The sequence below is a fragment of the Panthera onca genome, chromosome A2, assembly GCF_046562875.1.
Source record: "Panthera onca isolate mPanOnc1 chromosome A2, mPanOnc1 haplotype 2, whole genome shotgun sequence".
NCBI classification, from domain to species: domain Eukaryota; kingdom Metazoa; phylum Chordata; class Mammalia; order Carnivora; family Felidae; genus Panthera; species Panthera onca.
The window spans coordinates 81,240,631-81,256,387 of record NC_138340.1 but is presented as its reverse complement, the minus strand read 5'-3'; the positions used below and the strand labels follow the sequence as shown (position 1 = coordinate 81,256,387).

General features: G+C 41.2%; 2 protein-coding genes across 4 annotated transcripts in view; one reads left to right on the top strand and one right to left on the bottom strand.

Annotated features, from left to right (window-relative positions):
• The first annotated feature begins 908 nt into the window (after positions 1-908).
• PMPCB (peptidase, mitochondrial processing subunit beta) lies at positions 909-15,535 on the top strand. The gene is made up of 13 exons (XM_060632283.2): positions 909-1,039; positions 1,999-2,139; positions 3,033-3,119; positions 3,453-3,582; positions 8,242-8,440; positions 8,812-8,891; positions 11,510-11,622; positions 12,854-12,997; positions 13,809-13,969; positions 14,623-14,708; positions 14,790-14,878; positions 15,039-15,114; positions 15,209-15,535. Exons 1-13 carry the CDS (start codon positions 941-943, stop codon positions 15,271-15,273), a joined length of 1,470 nt encoding a protein of 489 aa, XP_060488266.1. The 5' UTR covers positions 909-940; the 3' UTR covers positions 15,274-15,535.
• DNAJC2 (DnaJ heat shock protein family (Hsp40) member C2) overlaps positions 15,484-15,757 on the bottom strand; it is a 36,775-nt gene continuing 36,501 nt past the window's right edge. For all 3 annotated transcript variants that reach the window (XM_060632279.2, XM_060632281.2, XM_060632282.3), the window contains one exon: positions 15,484-15,611. In XM_060632279.2, coding sequence (XP_060488262.1) covers positions 15,537-15,611 — 75 coding nt within the window. In that variant the 3' untranslated portion in view covers positions 15,484-15,536. The remainder of the gene's footprint in view (positions 15,612-15,757) is intronic.

Sequence of the window (15,757 nt, the reverse complement as noted above, 5' to 3'; positions counted from 1 at the left end):
TTTTGAAGGGACACATGCACCCCCATGTTTATAGCAGCACTATCAACAATAGCCAAAGTATGGAAAGAGACCAAATGTCCCTCGATGGATGAATGGACAAAGAAGATGTGGTATATATACGCAATGGAGTATTACTCGGCCATGAAAAAGAATGAAATCTTGCCATTTGCAGCTATGTGGATGGAACTGGAGGGTATTACGCTAAGTGAAATGAGTCAGTCAGAGAAAGACAAAAATCATATGACTTCACTCATATGAGGATTTTAAGAGACAAAACAGATGAACATAAGGAAAGGGAAACAAAAACAATATAAAAACAGGGAGGGGGACAAAACAGAAGAGACTGATAAATATGGAGAACAAACAGAGGGTTACTGGAGGGGTTGTGGGAGGCGGGATGGGCTAAATGGGTAAGGGCACTAAGGAATCTACTCCTGAAATCAGTATTGCACTATATGCTAAGTAATTTAGATGTAAGTTAAAAAAAATAAAAAATAAAATTAAAAAAAAAAGCATAGAGGAAAAAAAAAAAAAAAGAGGGACTAAGGGTCAACAATGGCACATCCTTCCCTCCTCTCAGTACGCTGGTCTCTCCCAATAGATGCTTCCTTAAGGACAGTGAGTTCTGGATCCTATTCCACTTTATCCAATCAATTGTAGCCATCAATGGGATAATAGGTCTCACCAGGTTACCTTTAACGCCTCCACATTTGTGTCTCGCACTCCGTAGGCGATCTAAGTAACTGAGAATACAGGAAACTCCTACAGACTCCCTAATTCGTGTTATTAGGGGCTTACAGCTCAGCACAAAGCCCAGCTCTGTTTCTTCCGTGACCGCTTCGAAGAGTGTCATTTCCATCTTGGCCACAAGGTGGAGCCCACCTACTTTGGGACATCAGGTCACGACCCCGGAAGCATATCCTCCCCGTCCCCAACCGAGATGGCGGCAGCGGCGGCCAGGTGGGTGCTGTTGCCTGCGGCCCGGCGGCGGCTTTGGGGTTTCACGGAGAGGCTTCTGGTTGGAGGCGCTGCCAGGAGGGTGAGCTTCTTTCCACTTGTCTGGGTGTCGCTTGAGACACGGCCTTTGCCGCCGGACCCCGCGCGGCGGAGCTGAGTCACGGGCCCCCGGCCCAGCGGCGGAGTCGGCGCCCCACACCCCCACGGCGCGTGGGGAACCAGGGGGCAGGGGATGCTGAATGCCCGCTGGGGATGAGCTGGCCTTGGTCACCCGCCGCGCGTGACCTGCTAGTGAACCGTGGGATGACACCGGTTGCTGGCGCCTTTCCCGGCAGTTGCCCAGGAGTCGTAAAGAGTGCGTGTTGGTTACTAAAAGCACAGTGGTTGCAAATGGGGAGAAATTAAAAAGTGAGACGAGAGTTCTTTTTGTCTAAGGCCGAGTTTCATCCTCAGCTGTGCTTCCTGCGAACCCCGGAGTAGCCAAAGGAAAGTTTTGTCTGTGTATATATTTTTCTCATGATAACCTCTAGCTTTCTCCAAGGTATGTGGCAGGGACTTTAACGTGTGTTTAAAGGAAAAGAAAAATTGCCGACAGGAGAATGGTCCGTAGTCAACAAATCTTTCAACCACGGTAGATCTTGAGCATCTGCCCTTCTTCCTATCTTCTGTTTTCCTACCTTTTCCAAAGCTTATTGCTTTTCTTGAACAGTGAAAACCTAAATCTCATTCCTTTATAGTGTATACATATTTTTACAGTTTTCTCTCCCTTCATTGTCTCCCCTGTCCCGTTTCCTCTATAATGAATATTAAGCTTTTCTAGGAGAGGTACTGAAGTAAAAACAGTTTCTCTCTGTGTAATGATAATAACTGCTTGTTTTCCCTAAGGCGAAGGCATGTTTGCAGGCTTGTTGCTGGCTTTAGGAGAGTGGTTAAGGAAAGTTCCTAAGCCAAGCAAAGGGGTGGGTCTCATTGGAACAAAAGTTAAAATCAGAATAGTGATGTGTTTTGCTTCCTCTCTCCCACTCCTTCACCCCCAACCAGTCATTATATTTTGGAGGGAACAGATGGAGAAATACACAGGCTGCTACACAGGTTGTTCTGAATGTTCCTGAAACGCGAGTAACACGTTTGGACAACGGACTCAGAGTGGCCTCTGAAGACTCTGGGCTCTCAACATGCACAGTAAGTGATTCCAGCAACCACTGTTTAGTTGTTAGGCACTTAGGAAAGGGCAGCTGTTTATTTTAATCTAAGCTTTTTGTTGGATGGTGGTTGAAAAATAGGGGCAGTTCTTTGGCCTTGACAGGTGACTCTCATTTGTGAATCTTTCTTCCAGTGATACTTCCATACTGGATGCATATGTACTTTGTTTAAGGGTCTGCATCTGGTTCCTGCAGCCAGTTGTGTTGTTTGTTGTTAGTAGTGTTGATAATGAAAGAAGTACCTTCTCTAGGCTACTCTGTGCCAACTGTTTTTGCATATATTGTCTTATGTGATCTTTAATTTTTAAACTTTTTTTTTTAAAGTAATTGCTACATCCAACGTGGGGCTGAAACTTACAACCCCAAGATCAGTAGTCAGATGCTCCACTGACTGAGCCAGCCAGGTGTCCTCTATTTGATTTTTAAAATAGTTCTTTGTAGTAGGCACCAACACACCCTTTTTACAATTAAGGGTCAAGTTCAGAGAAGTTAAATGGTTTTGTTCAAGTTACACAGCTAATACATGACAGAGCCAGGATTTGAACCTAGATTTTTCTGACAGTCTCTGATGTTCTTCTATATATTATAGTTGTTAATTGGCTGTAGTAACAAGGGGCTAAAAATCTGGGTCCTCCATGAAACTGGCAAGTAGTATTTTAGCACTCACCGGTAGACTGATCATCAACATTTTTAAATCTCCTAGTTCTTAGGAATGTGTTGTCAATCCACTCAAGTCAAGAAAACTTTAGTGCTAAGACTGGAAAGCATTTGTTTAAAAAAAAAAAAAGGGAAGGAGACTGCTCCCTCTATACCTCTGTCCCCCCAGAAGAAAGAAAGTGATGTTTTACTTAATTTTTTCTTGATTGTATTCAGGTTGGGCTCTGGATTGATGCCGGAAGTCGGTATGAAAATGAGAAGAATAATGGCACAGCTCACTTTTTGGAGCATATGGCTTTCAAGGTAAGTTGTAAGACTTTATAAAAAAGCATTTTCTTTAAGAGCCATTAGGCACAATATCTCATTCTAAGGGAAGGAGAACTACTTCAGTAGTATAGTATAATTTATTTATTTTAATCTTTTCTTCTTTCCAGAATAATTACCTGAAATACTGACAGTTGTTCTGTAGAGTTGATGTCAGGGTCATCTGAAAGTATACACCACTGATGCACTTTAGGAATCAGATTTGGTCCTTGCATGAAACTGACATGGCTTATGTCCTCATATTCATTGCCTGAAGTCCTTAGAATAGATGAGAGATAAAGGAAGGTATCATAATTTTCTTTTCTGTTTCAGGGCACCAAAAAGAGATCCCAGTTAGATCTGGAACTTGAGATTGAAAACATGGGTGCTCATCTCAACGCCTATACCTCCAGAGAGCAGACTGTATATTATGCCAAAGCATTCTCTAAAGATTTGCCAAGAGGTATTGTTATTATGTACACTGCAGATAGGTAATTTTCACAAGAGTTCAAAAATAACCTAGTACTGGTTTTATTATGTCTGTTGTGAAACCCCCAGAAATGTGAAAAAATGAATCAAACTCTATGTGGGGGAGGGGGGTACCTATTTTTTCCTCCAAATATGACAAATGATATCAAACAGTTGTAGGCTGCAAGACTTGTGCCAACCTGGCTTAGTCAGTTGAGTGTCTGACTTTTGCTTTTGGCTCAGGTCATGATCTCAGGGTTATGGGATTGAATCTCATATTGGGCTTCATGCTTGGTATGGAGCCCGCTTAGGATATTCATTCCCTCCCTCCCTCCCTCCCCCTCCCCCTCCCCCTCCCCCCTCCCCCCTCCCCCTCCCCCTCCCCCCCTCCCCCTCCCCCCTCCCCCCTCCCCCCCTCCCCCCTCCCCCCTCCCCCTCCCCCCCTCCCCCCTCCCCCCCTCCCCCCTCCCCCCTCCCCCCTCCTCCTCCCCCTCCCCCCTCCTCCTCCCCCTCCCCCCCTCCTCCTCCCCCTCCCCCCCTCCTCCTCCCCCTCCCCCCCTCCTCCTCCCCCTCCCCCCCTCCTCCTCCCTCTCCCCCCTCCTCCTCCCCCTCCCCCCCTCCTCCTCCCCCTCCCCCCCTCCTCCTCCCCCTCCCCCCCTCCTCCTCCCCCTCCCCCCCTCCTCCTCCCTCTCCCCCCCCCTCCTCCCCCTCCCCCCCTCCTCCTCCCCCTCCCCCCCTCCTCCTCCCTCTCCCCCCCTCCTCCCTCCTCCTCCCCCTCCCCCCTCCTCCTCCCTCTCCCCCCTCCTCCTCCCTCTCCCCCCCTCCTCCTCCCTCTCCCCCCCTCCTCCCTCTCCCCTCCTCCCTCTCCTCCCTCTCCCTCCTCCCTCTCCCTCCTCCCTCCCCCCCTTCTCCCCCCTCCTTCTCCCTCCCTCCTTCTCCCTCCCTCCCTCCCTCTCTCTCCCTCCCTCCCTCTCTCTCCCTCCCTCCCTCCCTCTGACAGTCTCTGATGTTCTGTATATTATAGTTGTTAATTGGCTGTAGTAACAAGGGGCTAAAAATCCCTCTCCCTCTACCTCACTCTATATCTTTCCCTCTTTTTTCCCCACTCCCCCTCTGTCCTTTCTTCTTGTGCTTTTTCTCTCAAAAAAAAAAAAAAAAAAAAAGTTTTTCTCCAGAGCCATTCCTGTGTAGGGAAATATTTTTAGTTGTATCCAGTTTACTGCCTACTTTTTTCCCCTCTCACTTTATCACTGTGGACTACTGGGCCTTTTAAAATTTTTATTTATTTTTTTAAATGTTTATTTTTGAAGGGGAGGGTGAGAGTGGGGGAGGGGTAGAGAGAGAGGGAGACACAGAATCTGAAGCAGGCTCCAGGCTCTGAGCTGTCAGCACAGAGTCCAACATGGGGCTTGAACTCCTGAACCCTGAGATCATGACCTGAGCCAAAGCTGGACGCTTAACTGACTGAGCCACCCAGGCGTTCCTACTGGGCCTTTTTTTTTTTTTTTTAAACAAAACTCTCTTATCTTTACTGCGTTTGCACATTTTAGTTCTTCATCTTGGAGTATACTTCTTTGTTATTTTCCTTTCTATTAATTTTTTAAAAATTCAACTTAGAATTAAAAAACACCTAAGAAAACAGTTCGCACATTTCTCCTGGTTGCATCTGGCACCCACTGATGTGTTCTCTGTATCTGAACTTGTTCTGTTTTGTTTGGATTCCACATGCAGAAGATTTGTCTTTTTGTCTGAGGTATTTGTCTTTTTCTGTCTCACTTCATTTTGCATGATGCCCTGTAAGTCCATCCTTGTAGCAGCTGACAAGATTTCATTCTTTTTTTGTGGTTGAATAATAGTCCATTATAGAATATTCCATTCCACAGTTTCTTTATCCATTCTTCCACTGATGGACACAGAGGTTGTTTCCATATCTTGGCTATTATAAATAATATGCTGCAGTAAACATGGGGGTGCATATATCTTTCTGAGTTAGTGTTTTCATTTTCTTTGGATAAATACCTAGAAGTGGAATTGCTGGGTCTTCTAGTATCTTTTATTTTTAGTTTTTTTTAAGGAACCTCCATACTTCTACAAAGTAATTGCACCAATTTACAGTCCCACCAACAGTACACAAAGGTTTCCCTTTCTTCATATCCTTGTCAGTACTTGTTACTTTGTCTTTTTTGTTAATAGTGATTCTGATAGGTGTAAGGTGTTATCTCATTGTGGTTTTGATTGGCGTTTCCCTGATGATGAATGATGTTGAGCATCTTTTCTTATGCTTTTTGGCCATCTGTCATCTTTGGAAAAATGTTTATTGATACCTTCCCATTTTGTTTTAAGTGTTTTTTTTTTTTTTTCTTAAGTTTATTTTGAGAGCAAGAATGTGTGATTATGAGTAGGGGAGGGGCAGAGAGAGAGAATCCCAAGCTCAGGGCTCCAACTCATGAACCGTGGGATCATGACCTGAGCCGAAATCAAGAGTTGGACATTTAACCAACTGAACTACCCAGGTGCCCCTTGATTATACATCAATATAGGTGTATTACAGATTTTTTTTAAGTTTATTTATTTTGAGAGAGAGAATTGGAGCATGGCTAGGGGAGGGGGAGGGAGGGAGGGAGTGAGGGAGAGAGAGAGAGAGAGAGAGAGAGAGAGAGAGAGAATGAGAATGAGAATCCCAAGCAGTCTCTGTACCAGCAGCATGGAGCCTGACTCGGAGTTTGAACTCATGAACCCTGAAATCATAACCTGGGCCAAAACCAAGAGTCAGGTGATTTACGAACTGAGCCATCCAGGTGTCCCACTGTATTACAAATTGAATACATGTATTGCAATACTAATACACATAATATATTAACAAAATTTTTTTTAAATGTCTATTTTTGAGAGAGAGTGCGAATGAGTGTGAGTGGGGGAGGGGCAGAGAGAGAGAGGGAGACACAGAATCTGAAGCAGGCTCCAGGCTCTGAGCTGTCAGCACAGACGCTAATGCAGGTCTTGAACTAATGAACCGGGAGATTATGACCTGAGCCGAAGTCGGATGCTTAACTGACTGAGCCACCCAGGCGCCCGTTAATACACATAATATTAAATATACATTAAAAAGAAAGATTCTAATTAAACATAAGCTCCAGGAAATACGAACTTCCACTTGAGCAAATACTGTCTAGACTACCAATCCCGTATTACAAGAGAGTCTTCACACGGGATTCCTTATCCTTCTATCTGTCTTTGGCCTTTTCATCACCCGTCATGGCTTTTGGTTCTTATGTGGACAGAGTTTTTTATTTGGTTTTATATTTTTTCCCTTTGGTCATGATCTCTGCAACCGGCTTGCTTTGGTCTAGCAATCTGTTTCAGCATGTTGGGCAATCTACTGGTAGTTCATTATAGGAGGTCATTGATACTCGAACATAATTGCTTTGGAGACAAGGCCCCTTAAAGCGAATCTAAACAAGGAACAAAAGTTTGCAGTAGAGTAAAAAAAAAGAAACTAAAGATTATTCATGTTTTATATTTGTTAAAATTTAGATTGTGATTGCAACTATGTACTAGTTCTTTTTTTTTTTTTTTTTTTAAGTTTATTTACTATTGAGAGCACGTGAGAAGGGGAGGGTCGGAGACAGGGAAAGAGAGAGTCCCAAGTAGGCTCCCCACTGATACCACTGAACCAGATGTGGGGCTTGAACCTATAAACTTTGAGATCATGACCTGAGCTGAAACCAAGAATTGGACACTTGACCAACTGAACCACCCAGGTGCCCCTGTATGAATTCTTTTTTTTTTTAATTATTGCTATTTTTTTTAATGTTTATTTTTGAAAGAGAGCGTGAGCAGGGGAGGGGCAGAAAGAGAGGGAGACAAGAATATGAGGCAGGCTCCAGGTTGTGAGCTGTCAGCACAGAACCCGACAAGGGGCTCGAACTTATGAACCGCGAGATCATGACCTGAGCCGAAGTCGGACACTTAACCAACTGAGCCATCCAGGCACCCTGCCCCTGTACAAATAGGTTAGGTTTTTCCTTTTTGGAGAAGTGTGTAGTTTTATAGCATCATATAGCATCCTTGAGTTCACTTTGGGCTTTTTGCAAATTAGGGTCATTCTTATATGAATAATTTGAGGGCTTAATCACTTTTTCCCAAGGGTCACTTAATCCTTTGATAGCAATAGGTATCTTTTTTGGGATACCTATCCTTTTCTTCACATGTTAACTTTCCATCTCTGTTAGATTATGGCATGTACTGGCTTGTTTGTATAGCAGCATCATTGCTGTGGGGACTGGGGTAGCAAATATTTGGGCGCTGTGGATCCTCTGTACCTACCTAGATGTTTTTATACAGAAAATTTTCTACTTTTTAATATTTTCATACAGAACACTATACACTTGGGTCATGTTTGAAGTGGTAGAGTCATTACAAGTGTTGTGGAGACCTCAGATAAATTTAGGAATTTTCCCCAAGTTCTTTACCACAGGGGTTTATATTTTATATTTTTAATTTTAATGGGAGTAAATTTGTTTCTTCCTGGCTTAATCATTTAGTCAAAATTGAATGATGATGGTCAGTATCATGGTTTCTGATGCTAGTTTAATAGATCTTAATATTGAAAATTAAGACTCTTCGTGTTTCTTCTTGTTTTATTTTTAATTAGCTGTAGAAATTCTTGCTGATATAATACAAAACAGTACATTGGGAGAAGCAGAGATTGAACGTGAACGTGGAGTCATCCTTAGGGAGATGCAGGAAGTTGAAACCAATTTACAGGAAGTTGTTTTTGATTATCTTCATGCCACAGCTTATCAAAATACTGCACTTGGACGGACTATTTTGGGTCCAACTGAAAACATCAAGTAGGTATAATTCTCAAGATTTTTTTGGAGAAAAAATGATGAGTTTTGAAAATTCAGAAATATTTCAAAACGTAATGTTTCCTCTTGATAATCTGAATGAAATTGTAGTTAGCTACATTTTGGCCCCATCTAACTCCCAGGTGTCTGGGCTCTTGGATAGTACTGAAATAACAAGTGACGGTATCGGCTCTTTGTTCTTGATACAGGAAAGTTGAAATTCTTCATCTTTTGTTGATACTTGTTGTCTGTATCCTATTTCTGACTGCATTTAACTTAGAGTATTTTTAAGGTCCAACTTAATTTCAGGTATATTATATAAAGATCTGTGCTTTTTAGTTTCCTTTTATATTGCTTTTCTTTCTCCATTACAGATCTATAAATCGTAAGGACTTGGTGGATTACATAACCACACATTATAAGGGGCCAAGAATAGTACTTGCTGCTGCTGGAGGTTAGTCGATTTACATTTCTGTAACTGAATGATGAATCACAAAATTCTACTCCTGAAACCAATACTACACTATATATATATACACACTATATATATAGTGTATATATATAGTGTATATATGTATATGTATGTATACATACATACACACACACATATATGTTAACTAACTTGAATCTAAATAAAAAATAAGTAAATAAATTTCTGTAACTGTTTTAAACACAGTCATAGAATGATGCACTTACTAGTTTGATCCTGTTGGGAGAGGTCCTGGGGTTTTTTATTTAAAGAGCAAATTGTTGAGTGTGCTATTTAAAGGTAATGTGGAGCACTGGAAATAGACTTTCTTCTCTTCAGTAGAAGAGGAGGTTAAAAAAACCTATTAAAAAAACAGAAAAACTTACAGATATGAGTGTACACACATAACTTGCAAGGAAAGGGCACATGAGCGAACTGGTAGATAATGACATTTGAAAGATAGTGTACTAGAGTATGGGAATCTCTTGAGATTTTAAATTATTTCTTGAGAACCAACTTCATCCTCGGTCAGGCATGAATTGGATATGTTATGTTGTTCATTCTTTGATTTGTTCATTCAGTAGCTCTACTAATTACTGAGAAGGGGAACTGTGCAGGGAGCTGAGAGTGTTTAAAGGGAATCCAACTATGTGAGTGGCTTCAGGGCAAGGCTTCCTTGGGGATGTTTGAAGCCAGTGAATGAAAGAAAATTTACGTTAGATTCTGCTGGATTTCGTGGCAGTCTGAATTTAGGCAAACGGTACATTTTATTGGTTTCCAGTTTTGTTTTCACTTTGTCTTTTTAGGGCAAAACAAAGATAGATGGAGTTTTCTTTTGTGTAAATTTAATTTTTGTCTTGAGAAATGACAATAAATTAAAATTCTAGTTGCCCTAGTTAGACTTGTGAACTAATTACTTGGGAATGATGGAGAAAATGAAAATGAGGGTTAAATACCTTTAACAGTTTATTCATTAGGCTCTGAAGCTAAATCGCATTACCTTTGTAATAGCCGTCAGTGCACTCTGAAATTCTCTTGTGTAACTGTTTCTAAAATGGATGGTGCCGACTGGGGGTCCACATTTGAAACTGCCTCGGAACAGGAAGACTTAGGCCTCAATGACCACACTGGGAGGTCTCTGCCATGGTCGTTGGCACATGGACACAACGGGGTTTTTTTTTTTTTTTTTTTTTTTTTTTTTGTAATTCATAGGCTCATTTCAACCTTGCTGAAGTAGAGTTAATGGCTTGTCCTGTATTAATTAGTATTTTGTCTTTTTAGTACATAAGTTATGATGAGCGTTACAAACAATGGCATCTTAAAATCAATGAAAAAGACCAGACCTAGCTTCATTAAAAAATTTACTGGCTCCCCTGCCTTCTGTATGAGGAGAAGTAAAGGTGTGGGAGCAGGAGCTATCTGGAATGTCTAATCAGGAGGGCAGTAGGTGAAGTTAATAAAGCAGTGGAAGTTGGTGTTACCAGGTGCTGAGAACTGTGTGCGTGTTCATGGTTTTTCACTCTCTGGTTGTCATTCTTGGACCACCAGGGTTTCCCGTTGTTTTGTTAGTGTCTGGATTGGTATCCGAGGTGGCTCTCCTAGACAGTGCTTCTGAAAACACATGGTCTTGTTTTATACCACAGATTTGTTTGGAAAATAATGGGTGCAAGTTGTGCTTTTACATTCTAAAGGAATGTTTCATATAAATAACATGACAGCATTTGTAAAAGCACTTGCACATGTCTAAGTTTGTTTCCTAAGTTTATCCTTGTGTTTAAGAATCCTTCATTGAATCTGTTTGGGTCATGAGTTTGGATTAGTAACGTGTTTTTTTTTTGTTTGTTTGGTTTTTTTTTGAGCGAGGTAGAGGATCCAGGTGAGTGAGGGGCGGAGAGAGAAGAGGGAAAGAGAGAATCCCATGATGGGGAGGGGGGGACAGAGAGAGAGAGAGAAGCAGCGTTCATCTGAGGTGGGGCTCAAACCCATCACCTGTGAGATTATGATCTGAGCCGAAGTCAGATGCTTAACCAACTGAGCCACCCAGGTGCCCCTAGAATCTAAGTAATCCTTAAGTTTTGGATGGCCAGCAGTGAATATTTGGATAGCTCTGGATTTATTCAGAAATTTAGATGAAATTCTTTTGAATTTTGACTGCTGCATTCTGATAGCAGAGCTCAGAGAACAAAGCGTATTTATGTACCCAGCCTTCTTTAAATTAGAGCTCATGTTTATATTCTTTTCTACTTTACAAAAATTATTGAAAAGGGGACTTTTTGCTAGTTTGCATTCTAGGACCGTGAGTAACTTAATGTAACAGGATTTTATATAGAATGTATTTTCCAGCTGTTTTCTTATCCTCAGCTGTGAATTTGTTGGTATGTTAATTGTTCTACAGACTGAGAAAGCTGTGCAACCCCAAGCCTGTAACAGCAGGGCAAGTGTGCTGTCAGCTCACTCTGAAGTGGCTTTCAGTGAGTGCGAGTAGATCTTGTGTAACTTTGATCACATGATACCACCTTGAGCTTATTGTAAAGTTTGGCAGTTATTGGTCTGCTGTAGATTGTACTGCTACTAGATCTATGAAATATTTTCCTTCAATTTAGGAGTTTCCCATGATGAACTGCTTGAGTTAGCCAAGTTTCATTTTGGTGACTCTTTGTCCACACACAAAGGAGAAATACCAGCTCTGCCTCCCTGCAAATTCACAGGAAGTGAGGTAGGGCAAGCCTCCTTAGCTAGTATTTAGCCCTTTGGGTTTCTTGGGTTGTGTTTATGAATGAGTATACAAAATGTGCTTATTTTTAACAGGAGTAAAATGGAAGAAACCAGAGGCTTAAATTGAAACATAGAAAAAGGGAAAGGGATGGATTCATTTGCTTATATTCCATATTATTTAACCACTTACTTTCCTAATAAGGAAACAAGGTTTTGAGGGGAATGTGATAATTTGGTCTTTTTGTGCTTTTTCTTTGACACTGTGCCCAGTTATGTATTGTGAGCTATAAAAGTGTTTCTATTTTTAAAACTCCCCAAATTTTGATTTTCACATCAGGTTTATTCTTCATTAAGTTCTGCCCACAGTACACTTCTGGGAGTAGCTGTTAGAGCCAGAACTTGCAGAGAATCAGCTAGTTGTCAGCTGTAGCCATAAATCTCGTTCGGAAGCCTAGTTTGCCACATTAGGGATGGTGCTCGAAGGAAATCTATCAAAAGTGGTCTGATGTTGGCAAATGCATAGAACTATAGCATTGGTAGGACAAAAATAAGCTTTGTGTCCCTGTTAGAAAATAGACTGTTGTGTCACGATTAGAAATTAGAATGTTCCTGATTTCTGCCAGTGAAATAATGCAGTCCTTTTTGACCAGGTAACCATCTGGTGGCTATGTATGTGGGGTTTTTTTGTTTGTTTTGTTTTTAAGTGTTTGAGAGCAAACATGCACATGTGGGGTGGGGGTGTGGGCAGAGAGGAGAGAGAGAGAATGCAGAATGCACAAACTGAGATCATCACCTGAGTCAAAGTCAAGAGTGAGACACTCAACTGACTAAGCCACCCAGATGCCCCTGTAGTATTTCAATTGCAGATCTTTTGGTGAAGTTTTCTTTCCAGAACTCAAGAAATTTTTCTGGATTAGACTGTTCAATGTAATGAGGCATGATGTGTTTCTTTCCTGTTAAGCCTGTTACACAGTGGCAGTCTTTTTTTTTTTTTCCCCCAAGTTTATTTTGAGAAAGAGAGGGTGTAATTATAATTAGGGCAGGGGCAGAGAGGGGGAGGGAATCCCAAGCAGGCTCCGCACTGTCAGCACAGAGCCTGACGTGGGGCTCAATCTCCCAAACTGAGATCATGACCTGGGCTGAAACCAAGAGTCGAACGCTTAATGACTGAGGCATCCAGGCGCCCCTATACACAGGCAGTCTTCACTAGAGTTGTGCTTTGTTTTAACTAGATTCGAGTGAGGGATGACAAGATGCCTTTGGCACATCTCGCAATAGCTGTTGAGGCTGTTGGTTGGGCACATCCAGATACAATATGTCTCATGGTTGCAAACACACTGATTGGCAACTGGGATCGCTCTTTTGGAGGAGGAATGGTAAGTGATTTTATGAATAATTTTCCATAATAAATGTCAAGGCAGAACTCTGTCTTGTGAATGGACTTTTAAAATACAGACTGATCCTGGAGTGCATCCTGGGCTGGGAAAGATTTTTGTGTGTGCCCTAAGTATGTAAGTCGGATAATTAGCAAAATTTGAAGGAGGATAGAATTCACTAATAGTACCATTATTAGTGCTAATATTCTAGTTTTAATAATTGTTTTGATGTTAATGTCCTTGGGTTTTAGAAGTGTACACAAAACATCACATCTCTCAAACAGTTGAAAAAATATGTTAAAGAGAAGGATAAAGCAAACATGGTAAAATAACAGTTGTTAAGAGAATTTGGGTAAAGGAATTCCTCATACTGTTTTTGTACCTTTTCTGTCTGAAATTACTTCAAAATATAAAGTATGTTTGTACTCAAAGATTTCAACAAAATATACTTCATATAAACATCGTAGGCTTCACATGCAATAGAATTTGAAATCTTTAAGCATACACAGCAAGGAGCCCTACAAATTGGGTTGGTAACGGGAATGAATTATTTTAGAATTGGTGCAGCTGCTATGTTAATTACAAGGATTCATTGCTTTTACATTGTGAATTTCTCTGGGGGTACACTGGGCTGGTGAGAGAAGTATTGTTCTTAGTCTCATTGAATTTTAACTTCATATTGAGATGCTGCTAGATAAAACAGAGACACAGCCTCTCAGGGCATTCACTATTTGCCACAGAACTCATTTTGCTTTCTGGTAATTTGGGCACGTATACCTACAGTTCTCTTGGACAATTTTTTTCGTTACAGAATCTATCTAGTAAGCTGGCCCAGCTCACCTGTCACGGCAACCTCTGTCACAGCTTCCAGTCTTTCAACACGTCCTACACAGATACAGGATTATGGGGCATCTATATGGTTTGTGAACCGGCCACCATTGCAGATATGCTACATGTTGTTCAGAAAGAATGGTGAGAAAATAAATCTTGTTTAGAATTCACACTGTTTTTAAGTTTACGTATTTATTTTGAGAGAGTGAGAGCGAGCAGGGGAGAGGCAGAAAGAGGGAAAGAATCAAAGCAGGCTCCGCATCAATGTCAGCACAGAGCCCAACACAGGGCTGTCTCACAAACCATGAGATCATGACCTGTGCTGAAATCAAGAGTTGGACACGTGACCAACTAGGGCACCCAGGCATCCCTAGAATTCATGTTTTTACACTGTTGACTAGTTTTGATGGTGATACTAGCATTTAGTCAAGAGAAGACTAAATAGGGGCGCCTGGGTGGCTCAGTTGGTTAAGCGTCCGACTCTGTGAGTTCGAGCCCCGTGTTGGGCTCTGCGCTGATGGCTCAGAGCCTGGAGCCTGCTTCGGATTCTGTGTCTCCCTCTCTCTACCCATCCCCTGCTCACGCTGTCTCAAAAATAAATAAACATTTAAAAAAAAAAGTTAAAAAAAAGCATCAGTATTATTTTAGGTTTTGTGTAGCTATTGGGATCATTAATAACTTTTCACTAAGTTGAAATCCTAATTATGTGTATGTTGTGGAATAATACATATAGTGTCTTTAAGTCATTAACTCAAGTCATTTTCAAACTACTTGACATTTTGATTTGGTTTTAGGATGCGACTCTGCACAAGTGTAACAGAAAGCGAAGTTGCACGAGCCAAAAATCTTCTGAAAACAAACATGTTGTTGCAACTTGATGGTAAGAATAAAGACCTAAGTTCTATTTTCATATGGTTGATCAATATTCCAGTACCTACGTGTTTCCTCCTCTTGTAAACAGGTTCCACTCCAATCTGTGAAGATATTGGCAGGCAAATGTTATGCTATAACAGAAGAATTCCCATCCCTGAGCTTGAAGCAAGAATTGATGTAAGTAGTGTTTAGACACTGTGAGGCTTGTACAAAAGTTCCTTGTGACAAAGCTGAAAATAGGTGTCCTAAATTCCTGCTTTAGTTCTAAAAAGTTCCAGGTACAGAATGTGTCTTTACTATGAAAAGCTCCGAATGCTAGTTATCTTCTCTATTTCAGGCTGTAAATGCAGAGATAATCCAAGAAGTGTGCACCAAATATATTTATGATAAGAGTCCAGCTCTTGCTGCTGTTGGTAAGCCTGGCTCCTTTTCTTTGAAGTACAGGGTGCCTAATGGCTAAGTACTTGTCTTTTATTCAGTTTTAACTGTTTGTCTTCTAATCCTTAGGTCCCATTGAGCAACTGCCAGAGTTTAACCAGATTCGCAGTAACATGTGCTGGCTTCATGATTAAAATGCTCCTAATCAACATATTTCGACCATATATATTTATAAAGCTAACAGATCTGCAAGTTTTGAGCTACCAGTCCCTCGAGAAAAAAAATATACTTGAAAATTTGACTGAAATACTGCATCAGACTTTGAAAGGCTGTAAGACCACCACAGCGAATGGCAGATAGCACACTTTGAAATTATCACTTGAAATAGAATTTTAAGAATGAAAATTTGTACAATATTTTCAGTTTTATTATAAAAATGCACACACAACAAAGATTGTCATTTCTTGGCTCTACTTGCATTCAGCACTTGCTCTTGGGCAGCTTTCTTTGCTTTTACCATCTCGACGAGTTCCTAGGAAGGGAGAAAGGTGTTAGAAATTGTCAGAATTTGCATACTTTTCTGGTGTTTAGTTTGGCAGAAGTATGTAAAACATTGAAATTGGGGAAATCTGTATATTATGATTACCACTGAAAAGGCTGATTTTACCAACCGCCAGA

Coding starts and splice junctions, on each gene's coding strand:
- PMPCB (XM_060632283.2), top strand. CDS start 941: ATGGCGGCAGCGGCGGCCAGGTGGGTGCTGTTGCCTGCGGCCCGGCGG. Junction 8,892..11,509: donor AGTACTTGCTGCTGCTGGAG/GTTAGTCGATTT, acceptor CCTTCAATTTAG/GAGTTTCCCATGATGAACTG. Junction 13,970..14,622: donor CATGTTGTTCAGAAAGAATG/GTGAGAAAATAA, acceptor ATTTGGTTTTAG/GATGCGACTCTGCACAAGTG.